Source organism: Podarcis gaigeae, assembly GCF_964106915.1.
Source record: "Podarcis gaigeae genome assembly, chromosome: 9".
NCBI classification, from domain to species: domain Eukaryota; kingdom Metazoa; phylum Chordata; class Lepidosauria; order Squamata; family Lacertidae; genus Podarcis; species Podarcis gaigeae.
This window is the reverse complement of record NC_139685.1, coordinates 76,103,967-76,119,451: the sequence shown is the minus strand read 5'-3', so window position 1 is coordinate 76,119,451 and position 15,485 is coordinate 76,103,967. Positions and strand designations below refer to the sequence as shown.

The window sequence follows — 15,485 nt, the reverse complement described above, 5'->3', positions numbered from 1 at the left end:
AGCAAAAAGGTCTTGCTTCCCGAAGGTTAAATGATCGTGGGAAAAGGAGGCGAATCGGCATGGGAAGATCCAAACGGCATTGCAAGAATAAGGATATTGCAAGGATCCATGATGCTCGTTCGCGAAAGCTTCAGAGCTGAGGCACATCGTCAGAAAACCCAGTGGAACACCGAATTTTGGTTTAAATTCTGCTCTAAATCTTTTCCAGGGGGAAGGCCAGTGCTGAGTTCAAAGCTCACGCAATCAAACCTTTCTCCACAACAGAGAAAGAGCAAAAAAAATGAGGCATTGCAATGTTGTTATTAGGATTATTACACTTAATAACAATATTATTGTCTTAGTAATAATAAGGCATGCTTAGTAATCATATTTTTACTTCACAATAATATTTATTTAGTGGTAATAATAATAAAGCATTATCTGTAATAATATTAGTAATAATATTTACCTTCTAAACCGCCGTTTCAAGGTGATTTGTACATGAGATAATTAAAAACTGTTAAGTACACACACATAAACAAACAAGCAATACACCAGAAGCAAAACTGAAACGCTAACAAGCGGATATTCGTCATGAAGACCCATTTACCCAGCTGGGAAAGCCTGAGAGAACAAAAATATCTTCAACTGTTTCTGGAAAGTTTAATGATTTTATTAGGCTGTGTTTTTTTAATTTAAAAATCCTGTCGTTTTACCAGTAACCCATCAGGGCCACACTCACACCAAGCATTTTGTTATGTACTGAGTTGAATAGGATCCAAACTGCAGCAGTCTGATTGGTCTTAGAACAATAGGATCCAAAATGCAGCAGTCTGATTGGTCCTAGAACAATAGGATTCAGAATGCAGCAGTCTGATTGGTCCTAGAACAATGCAGCAGTATGATTGGTCGGCAGGAGCCACCCAATCCAGCTCCAGATAGAAGTGATTGGCCTACAGGAGAATTCTGGAATTAGCCAATCACGTGCAGCCCATTGTGTGAATAATGTATATAAAGCAGATACTTTGAGGGGACATTCATTCCCTCCTCACCACTATGAGCTGAATAAAGAGCATGAAATCCACTCTCGACTCTGAGTATATTTCACATTTAAAGTCACGGCTTTTTTAAGAGTCATGGCTTCCCTCAAAGCATCATGGGAACTGTAGTTTGCTAAGGAGGCAGAGTGTCCTTCGGAGGCCCCTCACACGGCTGCACCATAACAAACTACAGTTCCCCTGATTCTTTGAGGGAACACACATGGATGTTAAAAGCGGTGTTTAAGACTGCTTGAAATTTATGGTGTGGATGTGGCCTCATGTTTATGAAAAGCAGGATAGAATCATGGAATTGTAGAGTTGTTGGGAGGGACCCTGAGGGTCATCTAGTCCAACCCTCGGTAATGCAGGAATCTCAACTAAATCATACAGTCGTACCTTGGATCTCAAATGCCTCGGCTCCCAAACAATTTGGCTCCCGAACAATCGAAACTGGGGAGTGTTCCAGTTTTTGAACGATTTTGGGAAGCTGAACGTCCGGCGTGGCTTCCGATTGGCGGCAGGAGCATCCGGAAGCCACGCCTTGATTTTCAAACGGTTCCAGAAGTCGAACGGACTCCCGAAATGCATTCTGTTCAAGAACCAAGGTACAACTGTATGTGACAATTGGCCATCCGGTCTCTGCTTAAATACCTTCAAGGAAGAAGAGCCTCTTGTGGGAGTCCGTATTAGCTTATTAGGTTAAATGTATCAGTTTATTACATCTGGTTTTATAAGTGGCAGTATGGTGTAACGGTTAATGCTCTAACCCAGGCATAGGCAAATGCGGCCCTCCAGATGTTTTGGGACTACAACTCCCATCATCCCCAGCTAACAGGACCAGTGGTCAGGGATGATGGGAGTTGTAGTCTCAAAACATCTGGAGGGCCACATTTGCCTATGCCTGCTCTAACCACTGCCTATGCTATGGATAGGCAAACTAAGGGGCCGGATCCAGCCCAATCACCTTCTCAATCCAGCCCACGGACGGTCCAGGAATCAGCGTGTTTTTACATGAGTAGAATGTGTCCTTTTATTTAAAATGCATCTCTGGGTTATTTAAGGGGCATAGGAATTTGTTCATTTCCCCCCCTCAAAATATAATCGGGCCCCCCACAAGGTCTGAATTCGTTCATCCCCCCCCCTCAAAATAAAGACCGGCCCCCCACAAGGTCTGAAGGACAGTGGACCGGCCCCCTGCTGAAAAAGTTTGCTGCCCCTGGCCTAGGAGAACAGGTTTCAAATCCCTGCTTGGCCATTACGGTAAGTTCACTGGGTGACCATGCAACAGTCATTGTCTCTAATCCTACCCTACCTTACAGGGTTGTTCTGTGGATTAAATGAGGGTGAGGGAGAGAAAACCATGGAAGACACCTTGAGATTATTGGGGAAAAGGTGGGATATACATACAACAAATAGAGCTAAGCTTGATTTTACTTCCCTTCTTTGTTGCTTAGGGTGGCAAGAAAACCAAACTCATTCAATTGTACCAAGTTATCTCAAGTGCAAACTTTAAATACAAAAAGCAGAATTAGGCATGCTTAAGTCCATTCAGTCCTAGAGACATTGAATGCAGTTTTGCTTTATATTGAACTGTGTCCAAAATGTAAATTTAGGAATGTGTTTTTTTTGCAGGGGGAGGATGACAATCGCTGGCTTAGTTTATTCCGGAAGCCTTGTCCTTCTGCTAGCTAGGGACCAGACGAGAGAAAAGAACTCTGTGCGAGCTCAGAGGGTGGGTTTTTATTATGTTTCGGTTGGTGCTGGCGCTGGATCATGGGCTTTGTAGTGGCAGGGCTGCACAAACAGCCACCCTCACGCGGGCCCCTTACGCCACGCTGCATGGAGGCTTTCAAAAACAAAACGGAACAGGAGAAACAAACAGCCTATTGATTTGTTAAATATGTCGGGCCTTGGGGCATGTGTGGGTTCGCGCCCTGAGACCCGGCGTTTCGCAGCTGCTTCTGGGGCTGTGCCAGAGCTGTCTGCGCTTTGCAACAGCTGCCTGTCTATATCCCAGAGCTTTGGCCACCTTCGCTTTGAACTTTTGTCCTGCCAAGATCGCCGGGGCGCGTCGGACTTCGCGGGGACCAGGGTGTTGCCTGCGTGCGCCTGGCCATGCGCGCGTTCTTGGAAAGCGCACGCCTGCGTCTGCAAGGGAGAGAAAGGATCCCGGAGCTGAGATCTCCTTGCAGGGTGGGGTTGTTGGGGCAGGCGAGGAGGAGGAGGAGGGCTCCTCCAAGCGAGGTGGGCTCTTCCCAGCCCATGTGGTTCTCATTAGAGTCGGCAGCCAAGGAACTCCGAGCTGGAGAGACCAAACCAGAGAGCGCGCGCGCGAGAGAGAGAGAGGATTCTGCAGGAGGGGAAGAGGGGAGCGAGAGGGCAGCAGAGAGAGGGATGTGATGACTGAGCGGAGGGAAGGAGAGGAAGAGAGTTGAGAGGGCAGGAGAGGCTCGAAGGAGACGGACCGGGGAGCCGTCTGGCATGGAGACGGGAGCGCAGAGACGGAGCTGGGCGCGCGGGGCGCTCCGGGGTCTTTTTAGCGGGCAGCGCTTTCTCTCCACGCTCCCTCTGCTGCTTCTTCTCTCCAGCAACGTTGACATCTCCAAAGTGCAAGGTAAAAAGAACAGCTGGTGGCTGGATTGGGGGGTTAGTATGGGGTTTCCCCCTCTTCCTTCCCCACCCCGGTTAAAGAAAGGGGGGATTTCAGCCGGTTGTCTCCGCGGTAGGAGAAGGTTAGCAGGCGCTGGTGGCTTAAAAGGGCAACGTTTAGCCGAGGCTGGAGGAGAAAGAAGAGAGCCGAGAGATTTCTGGTTGTGGGGGAGCGGGTGCCCCTCACCCTGGCATCTGGGAGGGGGCGAAAGAACGAGCTTCCACGCTGCCGTTGCGCGTTGGGATTATGGATCCGTCATATTAAGGGATAATTTGGGGCATGTGGGTTTTTTCCGGGGTGTTGGCTGTGCAGGGTGAGTCTTCCTGGCTGGGCATAGAAACAGGTCTTCGCTCTTGTTTTGTTTCGTTTTGTGGCGGGGTTGGGGTGTGAGATTGAGGGATTTGGGATGAATAGGCACCCCTCACCCCGACATCTGAGTTTGGACGGATAGGAGCTCTTTGGGGTGAATGTGAGCACAGGAGGAAGGCTTAACAGGTCTGTATGTTTTTGGAGAGAGGGGGCAGAGAGACCCCTGGATTCTGTAGGGAGAGTGTTCCTGGCTAATGGGGTGGGGGCCACTCACGTTGATACCTGGTGGGCGAGAGGAGAGAGAACTCAAGGTGTGGCTCTTAGGAGATGCTGGGTGCAGATGATAATAATAAATAATAATAATAAATTTTATTTATACCCCACCCTCCCCAGCCATGACCGGGCTCAGGGCGGCTAGCAGCAGATATAAAACAATTGATTGAAATACAACTTTAAAAACAAGATTAAAATACAACGTTAAAATGCAGCCTCATTTCAGCAGAAACTCAAAAACTTTTTTGGGGATGAAAACGTCAAGTCTTCACCAAGGCTAACCATCCAGATGGATCTGGTGAGGGGCTATTTCTGGGTTTGGAGAGAAAACTTCACTTACTGGAGGCCCTCATCTGGAGAGGCCCCCACCTCTGTATCTGGGCACTACGAACAGCTAGCAGGAAGGAATGACACCCCAAATCACCAGTGTGCAGAATCAGTCCCATTCACCACCTGGCTTCAAGTTTGGGTGCCGTGTTTTAAGAGTTTAGACAAAACTTTGGCAATTTTTGCTGGGAGCCTTGAAATGTACCCACACTCCTATGTGCTCATGAATTAGGAGTAGCTCCATTGTTTGGTCTGGTGCAATTTAAGTTTGTCTGGGGATCCCCTCCACTCGGAGGTGCATTGGAGAATTGGTTGCCTCTCTGTGCCCGTTGGCGGATTGGGTGGCTTGAATGATGGCAGAAGGTGGTGCATAAGAACCAGAGAAAAGCTTGGCTGCTGGATGAGGCCAAAGGGGGCCATTCTAGTCCAGCACTGTCTAACAACAACAGCAGCAGCAACAACAACAATTTATTACTTATACCCCACCCATCTGGCCGGGTCTCCCCAGCCACTCTGGGCGGCTCCCAACAGAATATTAAAAACATGATAAAACATTAAAAACTTCCCCGTACACGGCTGCCTTCAGATGTCTTCTAAAAGTCAGGTAGTTGTTTATTTCCTTCACATCTGATGGGAGGGTGTTCCACAGGCGGGCGCCACCACCGAGAAGGCCCTCTGCCTGGTTCCCTGTAACCTCACTTCTCACAGGGAGGGAACCACCAGAAGGCCCTTGGAGGGTGGACCTCAGTGTCCGGGCAGAACGATGAGGGTGGAGATACTCCTTCAGATATACTGGGCCGAGGCCATTTAGGGCTTTAAAGATCAGCACTAACACTTTGAATTGTGCCTGGAAATGTAGTGTGGGCCAATGTAGGTCTTTTAAGACAGGTGTTATATGGTCTTCGCAGCCGCTCCCAGTCACCAGTCTAGCTGCCGCATTCTGGATTAGTTGTAGTTTCCGGGTCACCTTCAAAGGTAGCCCCATGTAGAGCGCATTGCAGTAGTCCAAGCGGGAGATAACCAGAGCATGTACCACTCTGGCGAGACAGTCTGCGGACAGGGAGGGTCTCAGCCTGCGTACCAGATGGAGCTGGGAGACAGATGCCCTGGACACAGTGTTCTTACAGTGATCAAGGGGGTGCCACAATGGGAAGCCCACAAACAGAACCCGGGTCCAATTTTGGATAGCGGTTCTCCAGAGTTCCATTTTGTATAAGGATTTGTCAGTGGGAACAGCTCGGAGGAAGGATTAGCCCAAAGAGGGAAAACACCAGGGGCACATTCAGCGTTCAAAATGCACCAGGTGCCAGATGCATTTTGCACCTGGCTATTAACCTCTTGGCCTGCCAACCTAGCAGTTCGAAAGCACCTCCGGGTGCAAGTAGATAAATAGGGACCGTTTACCAGCGGGAAGGTAAACGGCGTTTCTGTGTGCGGCTCTGGCTCGCCAGATGCAGCTTTGTCACGCTGGCCACGTGACCCGGAAGTGTCTCCGGACAGCGCTGGCCCCTGGCCTCTTGAGTGAGATGGGCGCACAACCCCAGAGTCTGTCAAGACTGGCCCGTACGGGCAGGGGTACCTTTACCATTACCTATTAACCTCTTGTGACCAAGTGAAGATGACCGGGTGACAGGATGGCACCCGATGTTTCCACCATCTGGAGGCACATGACTGGGGATCCTTGGATCTTGACTGTTCCCACATACTAGCAACACTTCCTGAAGAATTCTATCCGTTATATTTTATCTGCACAGTCACAATTAATTTTCGGGAAGCCAAAAGTTGTACTGAAAAATACACCTTTCGAGCCTCCTGGCCCTAAACTGACAACTTGGCATTCCGTTTTCGCAGCTGTAATCCTGGTTTAAAGAGCCACTCAGGGCTTAGCTTATATATCTGAGTTTTCTAACACTTGGCACATTCACACGGTTCATCTAAAGTACAACATTATCACTTTAAGCAGAATCTGGATGATAGCTATTAGCCATGAGGCAGCGATGCTTCTGAACACCTGGAAATCACAGATTTGCAGAGTGCCCTTGTGGTCGAATCCTGCTTGTGGGTTTCCTGCAGGCAGGTAAGGTAAAAGGGTAATGGGGCTCATCTGCCTGGCCACCATGAGAACAGGTTACTGGACTAGAACTAGATGGGCAAACTGGCCTGATCCAGCGACTTCTCTTATGTCACTTTGGGAGCTATAGTTTGTTAAGGGTGCCGGTTCCCAGAGTGTTTTAACAATCAACCCCCTTTCCCAGGGAGTTCTGGGAACTCTAGTTCTCTGGGGGGGGGGGGGAGGTCTCTTATCAACTCTTAGCACCCTTAGGAAACCACAGCTCCCAGTATGCGGAAGTGGGAACCACAACTGTTTAAAGTGGTACCATGCCGCTTTAAGCATGTGGTGCAAATGTGGTTTGGGCCAGTTCTTATGCGAAGAACATTTGGTGTTCTCGGGGGACGACGACAGGTGCCCATGCGGTGGTGTGCCTTGTTGGCTGTGATGCTCTGCAGCTGCTGAGGTTTCAGCTTCTGTAGATGTGTTTCTGGGGGAAATTCCTTACTTCTGGCTTGGGACTGCCAGAGTTTAGTTACGCTCCATTATGACTCTATATGGTCTAGTCTGGGACAGATTCAGAAGTGTCTGTCCTCCCAGAGTTTTCCTCTCTGTCTTTGTGATGTTGGACAGGGAAGTTGCTTAGATCTGTGGACATGCAAAACTGGGCAGGGAGCTTTGCTGGAGTTTTATTATTGAGATATTTGTACAATAAATTTGGAAGAAACTCTTCCAACTTTTCTTCTCCTTCTTTTTCTCTTTATTTTTTCTTTTTCTTTTTTTCTTTTCTTCCTTTTTTCTTTTTTCTTTTTATATATATGTGTGCATATCTGAAATATATATGTACGTATGTATTTGCAATATTTTGTAACAATGTTAAATAAAATTAAAAAATAAAACAACTTTCCTACCTCTCACACAGTGCCAGAACTCCTGGACACTCAATGAAGCTAAATATTGGAAGATTCAGGACAACAACAACAACAATTTATTTGTACCCCACTCATCCGGCTAGGTTTCCCCAGCCACTCTGGGCGGCTTCCTACAAAATATTAAAAATACAATAAAACATCAGACATTAAAAACTTCCCTAAACAGGGCTGCCTTCAGATGTCTTCTCAAAGTCAGGTAGTTGTTTATTTCCTTGACATCTGGTGGGAGGGCATTCCACAGGGCGTGCGCCACCACCGAGAAGGCCCTCTGTCTGGTTCCCTGTAACTTCGCTTCTTGCAGGGAGGGAACCGCCAGAAGGCCCTCGGCTGAATGATGGGGGTGGAGACGCCCCTTCAGGTATACTGGGCCAATTTATTCTTGCAGCGCACAGTTAAATGGTGGAACTCCCTGCCACAAGAGGCAGTGATGGCCACGAACCTGGAAGGAGGAGAGGGCTATGGATTGCCACAGTTAGAGGCAGCAGTGTGTCTGAATCCCAGAACTCAGCTAGACTGGTAAAGAAAAAGTGATTTACTGTCTATGCGTTGTATGTACGATATAACATCGTGCCACCAGATGGCGACATGGAGCCCCGTTTTTCCTCTACCTGTTTTCCCTGTTTAAATTTACAACACTTTAAATGGAAATCCTTCTCTGATGTTTCAGCCCCAGTTGCTGGAGACCACAGGAGGGCAGAAGGCTCTTGTGTTCGAATCCTGCTTGCGGTTTTCCTACAGGTTGGCCCCTGTGAGAACAGGATGCTGGTCTCTATGTGCCATTGGCCTGATCCAGTGGACTCTCCTTACGTTCTTATAATCTTATTATGAAGCGGTGTCAGCACACTGCAAGGAAATTAAGATGACAGCCAAACAAACGCTCATTGTCATATAAACCTCCCTTGCACAGAAATCGGAACAGATGCTCAGTAAGGGCTGGATATAATGGAACAACTGTATCAGCTTTGTGCCAGCAAAGCAGGATGGATGCTGAATGAACAGGTGTTTCGGAAGAGCCTCCTCTCCCTCTTCCCTTCCTTTTTGAACGAGATCTGTTTGTTGTCTTACCCGAGCCTTCAGTATGTGCTCCCTGAGGCTGATGGGAGTTGTAGTCCGAAACTTCTGGAAGAGACCAGACTGGCAAAGGCTGGACTGATCTCTTTTCTCTCCTCCTCTTCCCTGCTTCCCCTTTCCTCTTCCAATCAGCGATTTGTGGGGAGCTGCAGGGTGAGCTTGGTGCCGATAATGAAGTGTGTCGCAAGTGCATTTCTTTACCTGCAAATGAATCAGACTAAATGAGCCTGGATAGTTCAGTTATTGAGAACATGGCACTGATCACGGCAAGGTTGCAGGTTCGATCCCCGTCCGGGAAAACTGCATTGCAGGGGGTTGAACCAGATAATAATAATAATAATAATAATAATAATAATAATAATAATAATAATAATTTATTATTTGTACCCCGCCCATCTGGCTGGGTCTCCCCAGATAATTCTCAGGGTCCCATCCAACTCTACAATGCTATGATTCTAAATTCTTAATCAATACTAGATACAGTGGATGCTCAGGTTGCGAACGTGATCTGTGCGAGATGCACGTTCGCAACCCACAGCGGCGTGTTGTGTGCATGCACGGGTTGCGATTTGGTGCTTCTGCGCATGCACAAAGCGTGATTTAGCGCTTCTGCGCATGCGCGACCGTCAAAACCCAGATTTACCCGTACTTCTGGGTTTCAATGGTCCATAACCTGAAAAAACACAACCTGAAGCTTCTGTAACCCGAGGTATGACTGTATAGTCACCGGAACCTAAGAAAAGCCATGTAACTGGATCAGGCCAATGGCCCCTCTAGTCCAGCATCCTGTTCTCACAGTGGCCAACCAGATACCTGTGTGAAACCCACAAGCAGGATCCGAGCCCAAGAGCCCTCTCCCCTCCTGTGGTTTCCAGAAGGTAAGGTAAAAGGTCAAGGACCCCTGGACGGTTAAGTCCAGTCAAAGGCGACTATGGGGTGTGGCGCTCATCTCATTTTTCAGGCTGAGGGATCTGGTGTTTGTCCACAGACAGCTTTCTGGGATACGTGGCCAGCATGGCTAAACTGCTTCTGGCACGACGGGACACTGTGATGGAAACCAGAGCGCACGGAAACACTGTTTACCTTCTCGCCAACGGTATCTATGTATCTACTTGCACTGGCGTGCTTTCGAACTGGTAGGTTTGATTTGATTTGAGTTTTTCCTGAAATGAGGCTGCATCCTCCATCGAGGGGAATTGAACTGCCGACCTTTTGACTGGCAAGCCCAAGAGGCTCAGTGGTTTAGACCACAGCACCACCTGCATCCCTCAGCATTGCTGCTTCTGACTATAGAGGCAGAGCTTCATGGACAGTAGTCTTTTAGGTGCCGAGCGATGCCCTGATGTTCTGGGCAAGACACTCCTGAGAGTTATTAGAGGAAGACTTTTTCTTTTTAAAAACACTGATAGGCATCAGGCCAATGGCCCTTCTAGTCCAGGGTCCTGTTCTGCGGCCAACCAAATGCACATTATGGGAAGAAGAAGAAGAGTTTGGATTTGATATCCCGCTTTATCACTACCTGAAGGAGTCTCAAAGCTGCTAATACTCTCCTTTCTCTTCCTCCCCCACAACAAACACTCTGTGAGGTGAGTGGGGCTGAGAGACTTCAGAGAAGTGTGACTGGCCCCAAGGTCACCCAGCAGCTGCATGTGGAGGAGCGGAGACGCAAACCCAGTTCACCAGATTACGAGTCCACTGCTCTTAACCACTACACCACACTGGCTCTCAGCAAGCATGGTCCAAGCCCAAAAGCAACTCTCCATTCCTGTGATTTCCAGTCTTTGGCATTCAGATGCATTGCTGGCTCTGCTCATGCAGGCAGAGCTTCATGGACAGCAGTCACTGTGGGATGTGAAACACAAGAGCAGTCAAGTACAACATTCCTAGAGTGAACATGTTTACACATGGGGAGGAATGTTTGTCCAGCCAGCAGGTAAACTTCCTGTTTCCTTCTGGGCTGGGACAGACTTCCTCTGCGTGTGACTAGAGGTGGGCGTGGCCTCACCTGTGCAGGTAACGACAAAAGCACAGGGCAGGACAGCCATCTCTCTCTTTTTGACTACATGCATCGAAGAAGTCTGCTTAGCCAAAGATGCTCTCTTGGCCTCCAGCCAAGAGGGGACAAAGGGACTGTCTCCTTATGAGATAGTTTCCAGGTATATGTTACTTTTCTAAGCTAAGTCTGCCTTCTGGGATCCGATTGTGAACAGAATGGTGTGTGAGTAAACCTTTTTATGCTTCTATAGAAGACTGCGTTGTGTCTTATCTTTTATGAGGGAATAAGGGGAAAACACCAGAACAGTTATTATAGAGACTTTAGCGAGCCTGAGCAAACGCATCCGCTGCAAGTTTAAAAAGGGGAATCTTAACTCTGCCAAATTGTGAACTTGTTAACACAAGTTGGAAAGGCTATTATCAGACAATATATCCTCTCCTGCATTTCCGAACATTCCCACAGTCATCAGTAGCTTTTTCTCCTCCATCAGTATACCAATATAGATACAGATCTAGTCTAACCACTGTAAGAGCTTTGTGGAAGCAAATCAGGACAAATGCTCAGTAAATGGGTTGTCAAAAGTAGCAAAAATGGGGCACTTTAAACAAACGTTTAGGAAGAGCGTTGTGGCCATGTGGGAAAAAGCTGCCTTTGTTGTGTGGCAGGCCATTGTGTACAATATTTGTTATTTCACAGAACCATAGAATTGTAGAGGTGGAAGGGACCCTAAGGGTCATCTAGTCCAACCCCCTGCAATCTGTTGGGAAACTGTGTAAGGAAAGCTACTCACACAGAATCAATTAAGGTTTGGCAGACAGCCAAAAGGCAATGTGAAGGAGTAAGTCTGCCTGGTGATAACAGAGACATGGAGACAGCTCCATGATTGGTCAAGCTCTTTCAAGGGAGTGATAATTAATGGCCTACTAACTGGAATGTGTTAGTTCGTAGTTCAGGAGTTCAGTAGTTCTGTAATTCAGTGTAGGAGTTGTGAGTCATGTGTGAGAGAGCAAGCTAAAGATCCGTGTTCTGTTCCTGTAAATAGTCCACTGTATATAATAAACACCTAACTACAAGTTCCTGGTTCCTGCTTCGTCTATCCTGTCTGCATCCAAGTCGCCAATTGCTTCCATGGATTCTGCATTTACTCTGCTAGGTCTGGCTAAGGTCCTGCAACTAGTCGGAAAGCAGCCAAACACCAAATAGGTTTTGCCAATACAATCTGCAGCTGTCCCATACGTGAGGAGTGAACCTGCAACCTTGGCATTATCGGCACCATGCTCAAACCAACTGAGCTGTTATGCATAAAATTTACACAAGGCTTGAATCTCAGGGGAAGCTCAGTTGGCAGAGCAGGAGTCTCTTAATCCCAGGGTTGTGGGTTCGAATCCCATATTGGGCTAAAGATTCCTTCATTGCAGGAGGTTGTAGGTGACCTTTGAGATCCCTTCCAACTATACAAGTCTATGATTGTAAAAACAAACAAACCCTCAAAGCAGCTTATGAAGGACAGAGAGTAAAATCAAGAAATAATTACAAGTCTACCTTGCAGCATTCAAATGTTAAAATACTAGAACGGATTAAAATTATAAGATGATACACTGTGGGGTGAGTCCCAGACATCTGTCTCTGCCCCCGCAAACTTCTTTTCTCTGGTTAAATTAACCAGTGCATGACCTCTTGCAAATCTTACTCATTTAAGTAGAGCTTGCAAAGGAAAATGTCTCCCGTGGGATCGTGAACGAGGTACAGCGTAGCCGTTTGAACCGACGTCTGGGCTCTTGTGCTTTGGTGCTTACGATCCTTTGAGATCTACTTATCCTTAATAGGCTTTTCAAGTCACCGAGAGAATGTTTAATTGAGCGGTGGCAGGAAATTGGGGAGGCGGTGGCGGTGGCAAGGGAGATAGATTTCTTAAGCCTATTTTTAAAAAGCCCTTTAGCAAGTTATCCCATTGAATTTCACAGAGTGGCTGTGTATTCACTTTCTGTCCTCCTGACCGCAGATGGAGGTTGATGGCAGGCTGTTCTATTTCGGGGGACCAATCCCAGACTAATTTTCTTGGCGCTTGGCTTCCTCTAGGATGCTGGGCCAGTCAAGGTTAATGGGGTCTCAAGATTTTGTCTGCCTTTCTGTTCAGGACAGAGCTGGGTTTCTTTGGAAATATGGGATGGCAGAGTTGGAAGGGATCCTGAGGATCATCTAGCCCAGCCCCCTGCAATGCAGGAATTTGCAGCTCTCCCTTGCGGGGAGCGAACCTGCAGCCTTGGCACTATCAACACCACACCATAATAATAATAATAATAATAATAATAATAATAATAATAATAAATTTTATTTATACCCCGCCCTCCCCAGCCAGAGCCGGGCTCAGGGCAGCTAACACCAATAAAATAAAATCATAGTAAAACATAATAGGGGGGAAAGAGAGGGAGGGGAAAAAAACCCCCAATTTAAAATACATGTTAAGATGTAATTTAAAATGCAGCCTAATTTTAAAGTAGCTGATAAATCAAGACCTTAAGAGGAGGGAAACATAAGGGTCAGACCAAGTCCAAACCAAAAGCCAGGTGGAACAGCTCTGTCTTGCAGGCCCTGCAGAAAGATGTCAAGTCCCGCAGGGCCCTAGTCTCTTGTGACAGAGTGTTCCACCAAGTCGGGGCCAGTGCTGAAAAGGCCTAATCTAAACTCCTTGAAGCTCGGGACCTCCAAAGTGTTGTTATTTGTGGACCTTAAGGTCCTCCGCAGGGCATACCAGGAGAGGTGGTCCCATAGGTACGAGGGTCCTAGGCCGCATAGGGCTTTAAAGGTTAAAACCAGCACCTTAAACATGACCCTGTACTTCCACCGGGAGCCAGTGCAGCTGGTATAGCACTGGGTGAATGTGATCCCGCGGCAAGGACCCTGTAAGGAGCCTTGCCACGGCATTCTGCACCCGCTGGAATTTCTGGATCAGGTTCAAGGGCAGCCCCATGTAGAGCAAGTTAAAATAATCAAGCCTGGAGGTGACCGTCGTGATCTATTTTTCTATATCTCTCTATCTCTCTATCTCTCTATATCTATCTATCTATCTATCTATCTATCTATCTATCTATCTATCTATATCTATCTATCATCTATCTATATCTATATATACACAGTCGTACCTTGGAAGTTGAACGGAATCCGTTCTGGAAGCTCGTTCAACTTCCAAAACATTTGGAAACCAAGGCGCCACTTCCAGTTGGCTGCAGGAAACTCCTGCACCCAATCGGAAGCCGTGCTGGACGTCCGGGTTCCAAACAACGTACGCAAACCGTAACATACACTTCCGGGTGTGCGGCATTAAGGAGCCAAAACGTTCGATTCGCAAGGTGTTTGGGATCCAAGGTAAAACGAAGGGTTTTCATCATGTCTCGCAGCACCCCTGCTCTCCCCTCCCCTCTGCCATTGAGTAATCCAAGTTGTTTTCTGGTTGTTTTGGAGACGTCTCAAGTCGGTGCTTCATGGCAGCGTTCCGAGTTCCCTTTAACTGTTTCAGCTTCTGCTATCTGAGTGACAGATCTAGATGCTATCGCTCTGCCACAAGAACGGTTTTCTTTCCTGCTTTGGGTCCCCTTCCCCTGTTTTTCTTGTGGGTTTTTCCCCCCTGCAGGTATTTCGCAGAAAAAACAACCCCAAAGGGGAAGAGAGAGCTGAGTTTTGACTTTGCCTTTGGTTCACAGATAAATCTCGGTTCCTGCTCTGCTCCCCAAACTACTTTTTGGGAGGGGCTCCTTCCTGCTGGTTTTCCTGTAGCTCAGTTTTGCCATCCCTAAAATGGTCCATTCTCTCTCTGGGCAGGTGCAGAGGTTTTAATGATTCTGGCAAGGGATCGGGGTGGAAGAATTTTGTTTCACTTAACTGGGCATTTTAGTTTCTGTTTTCTACCCTCAGGACTGTCACCGCAGGGAGAGTTTGTCCGGCCGCGATGGATCTCAGGAGGACGGAATCGGCGGGATGTTGGCGAGGCGGAAAAGGTTGGATCTTGCCCTCCTCTGTTTTGATTCCTGCCGATTCTCTATTTCTTTTCTTCGTGGCCTTGATGGGTGTTTCATTGTTGTGTAATGGTGTTCTGCTTTTGGTGTTATGCAGGGTTTATTATGTTTTATTGCACTTTGTGACTGTTGAGTTTATTGTGCGTCCGGATGAAGGGAATTTTAGCATTTTTAATAGATAATAATAAATAGCATCTCGGACTTCGGAGGGAGAGCAAGGACATCATGTTCCAGTGAAGAAGACGTAAGTTCTCTCGGGATATTACAGGCAGGCCTTGATAAAGTTGCTAAGGTCACTTCTGTACATCGCAATTTCTTTCTTTCTTAAATTTGTATACTGTGCTTCATCCCTAGAACTCAGGGCAGTTCGCAACATAAAAATACAGTGGTACCTCTGGTTGCGAATGGGATCCGTTCCGGAGGGCCGTTCACAACATGAAAAGAGTGCAACCCACAGCAGCGCATGCATGGGTTGCGATTCGCCGCTTCTGCGCATGCGCGTGGTGTCATTTTGTGCTTCTGCACATGCGCGAGCGGCGATACCTGGAAGTAACCCTTTCCGGTACTTCTGGGTCACCGCGGGACGTAACCTGAAAGAACATAACATGAAGCAAACGTAACATGAGGTACAGCTGTACAAGTTGAAAACACAAAATTCATAATAAAGGCAAGTAGTGGGAGGGAAGCACAAACCGATATCCCCCTCCCACAAACACATTTAAAAGGCATTCTGTTTATTTATTAAATTAAAGCACCCTTGTATCGCTTTAAGAGTGGTGCCTTACCTCAAAAGATCATGGGAATTGTAGTTTGTTCATGGCGCATGACCTTAGCAAACCACGGTT

The 15,485-nt window shown here is 47.3% G+C and overlaps 1 protein-coding gene across 3 annotated transcripts in view; it reads left to right on the top strand.

Annotated features, from left to right (window-relative positions):
- The first annotated feature begins 3,256 nt into the window (after positions 1-3,256).
- ADAM33 (ADAM metallopeptidase domain 33) overlaps positions 3,257-15,485 on the top strand; it is a 94,252-nt gene continuing 82,023 nt past the window's right edge. For 2 of the 3 annotated variants that reach the window (XR_014568342.1, XM_083756409.1), the window contains exons 1-2: positions 3,257-3,633; positions 14,540-14,622. Coding sequence is in view for 2 of the 3 variants with exons in the window: in XM_083756409.1 (XP_083612535.1) it covers positions 3,501-3,633; positions 14,540-14,622 (216 nt within the window). In the remaining variant the exon portion in view is untranslated. The remainder of the gene's footprint in view (positions 3,634-14,539; positions 14,623-15,485) is intronic. The other variant, XM_083756408.1, reaches the window with a different exon arrangement.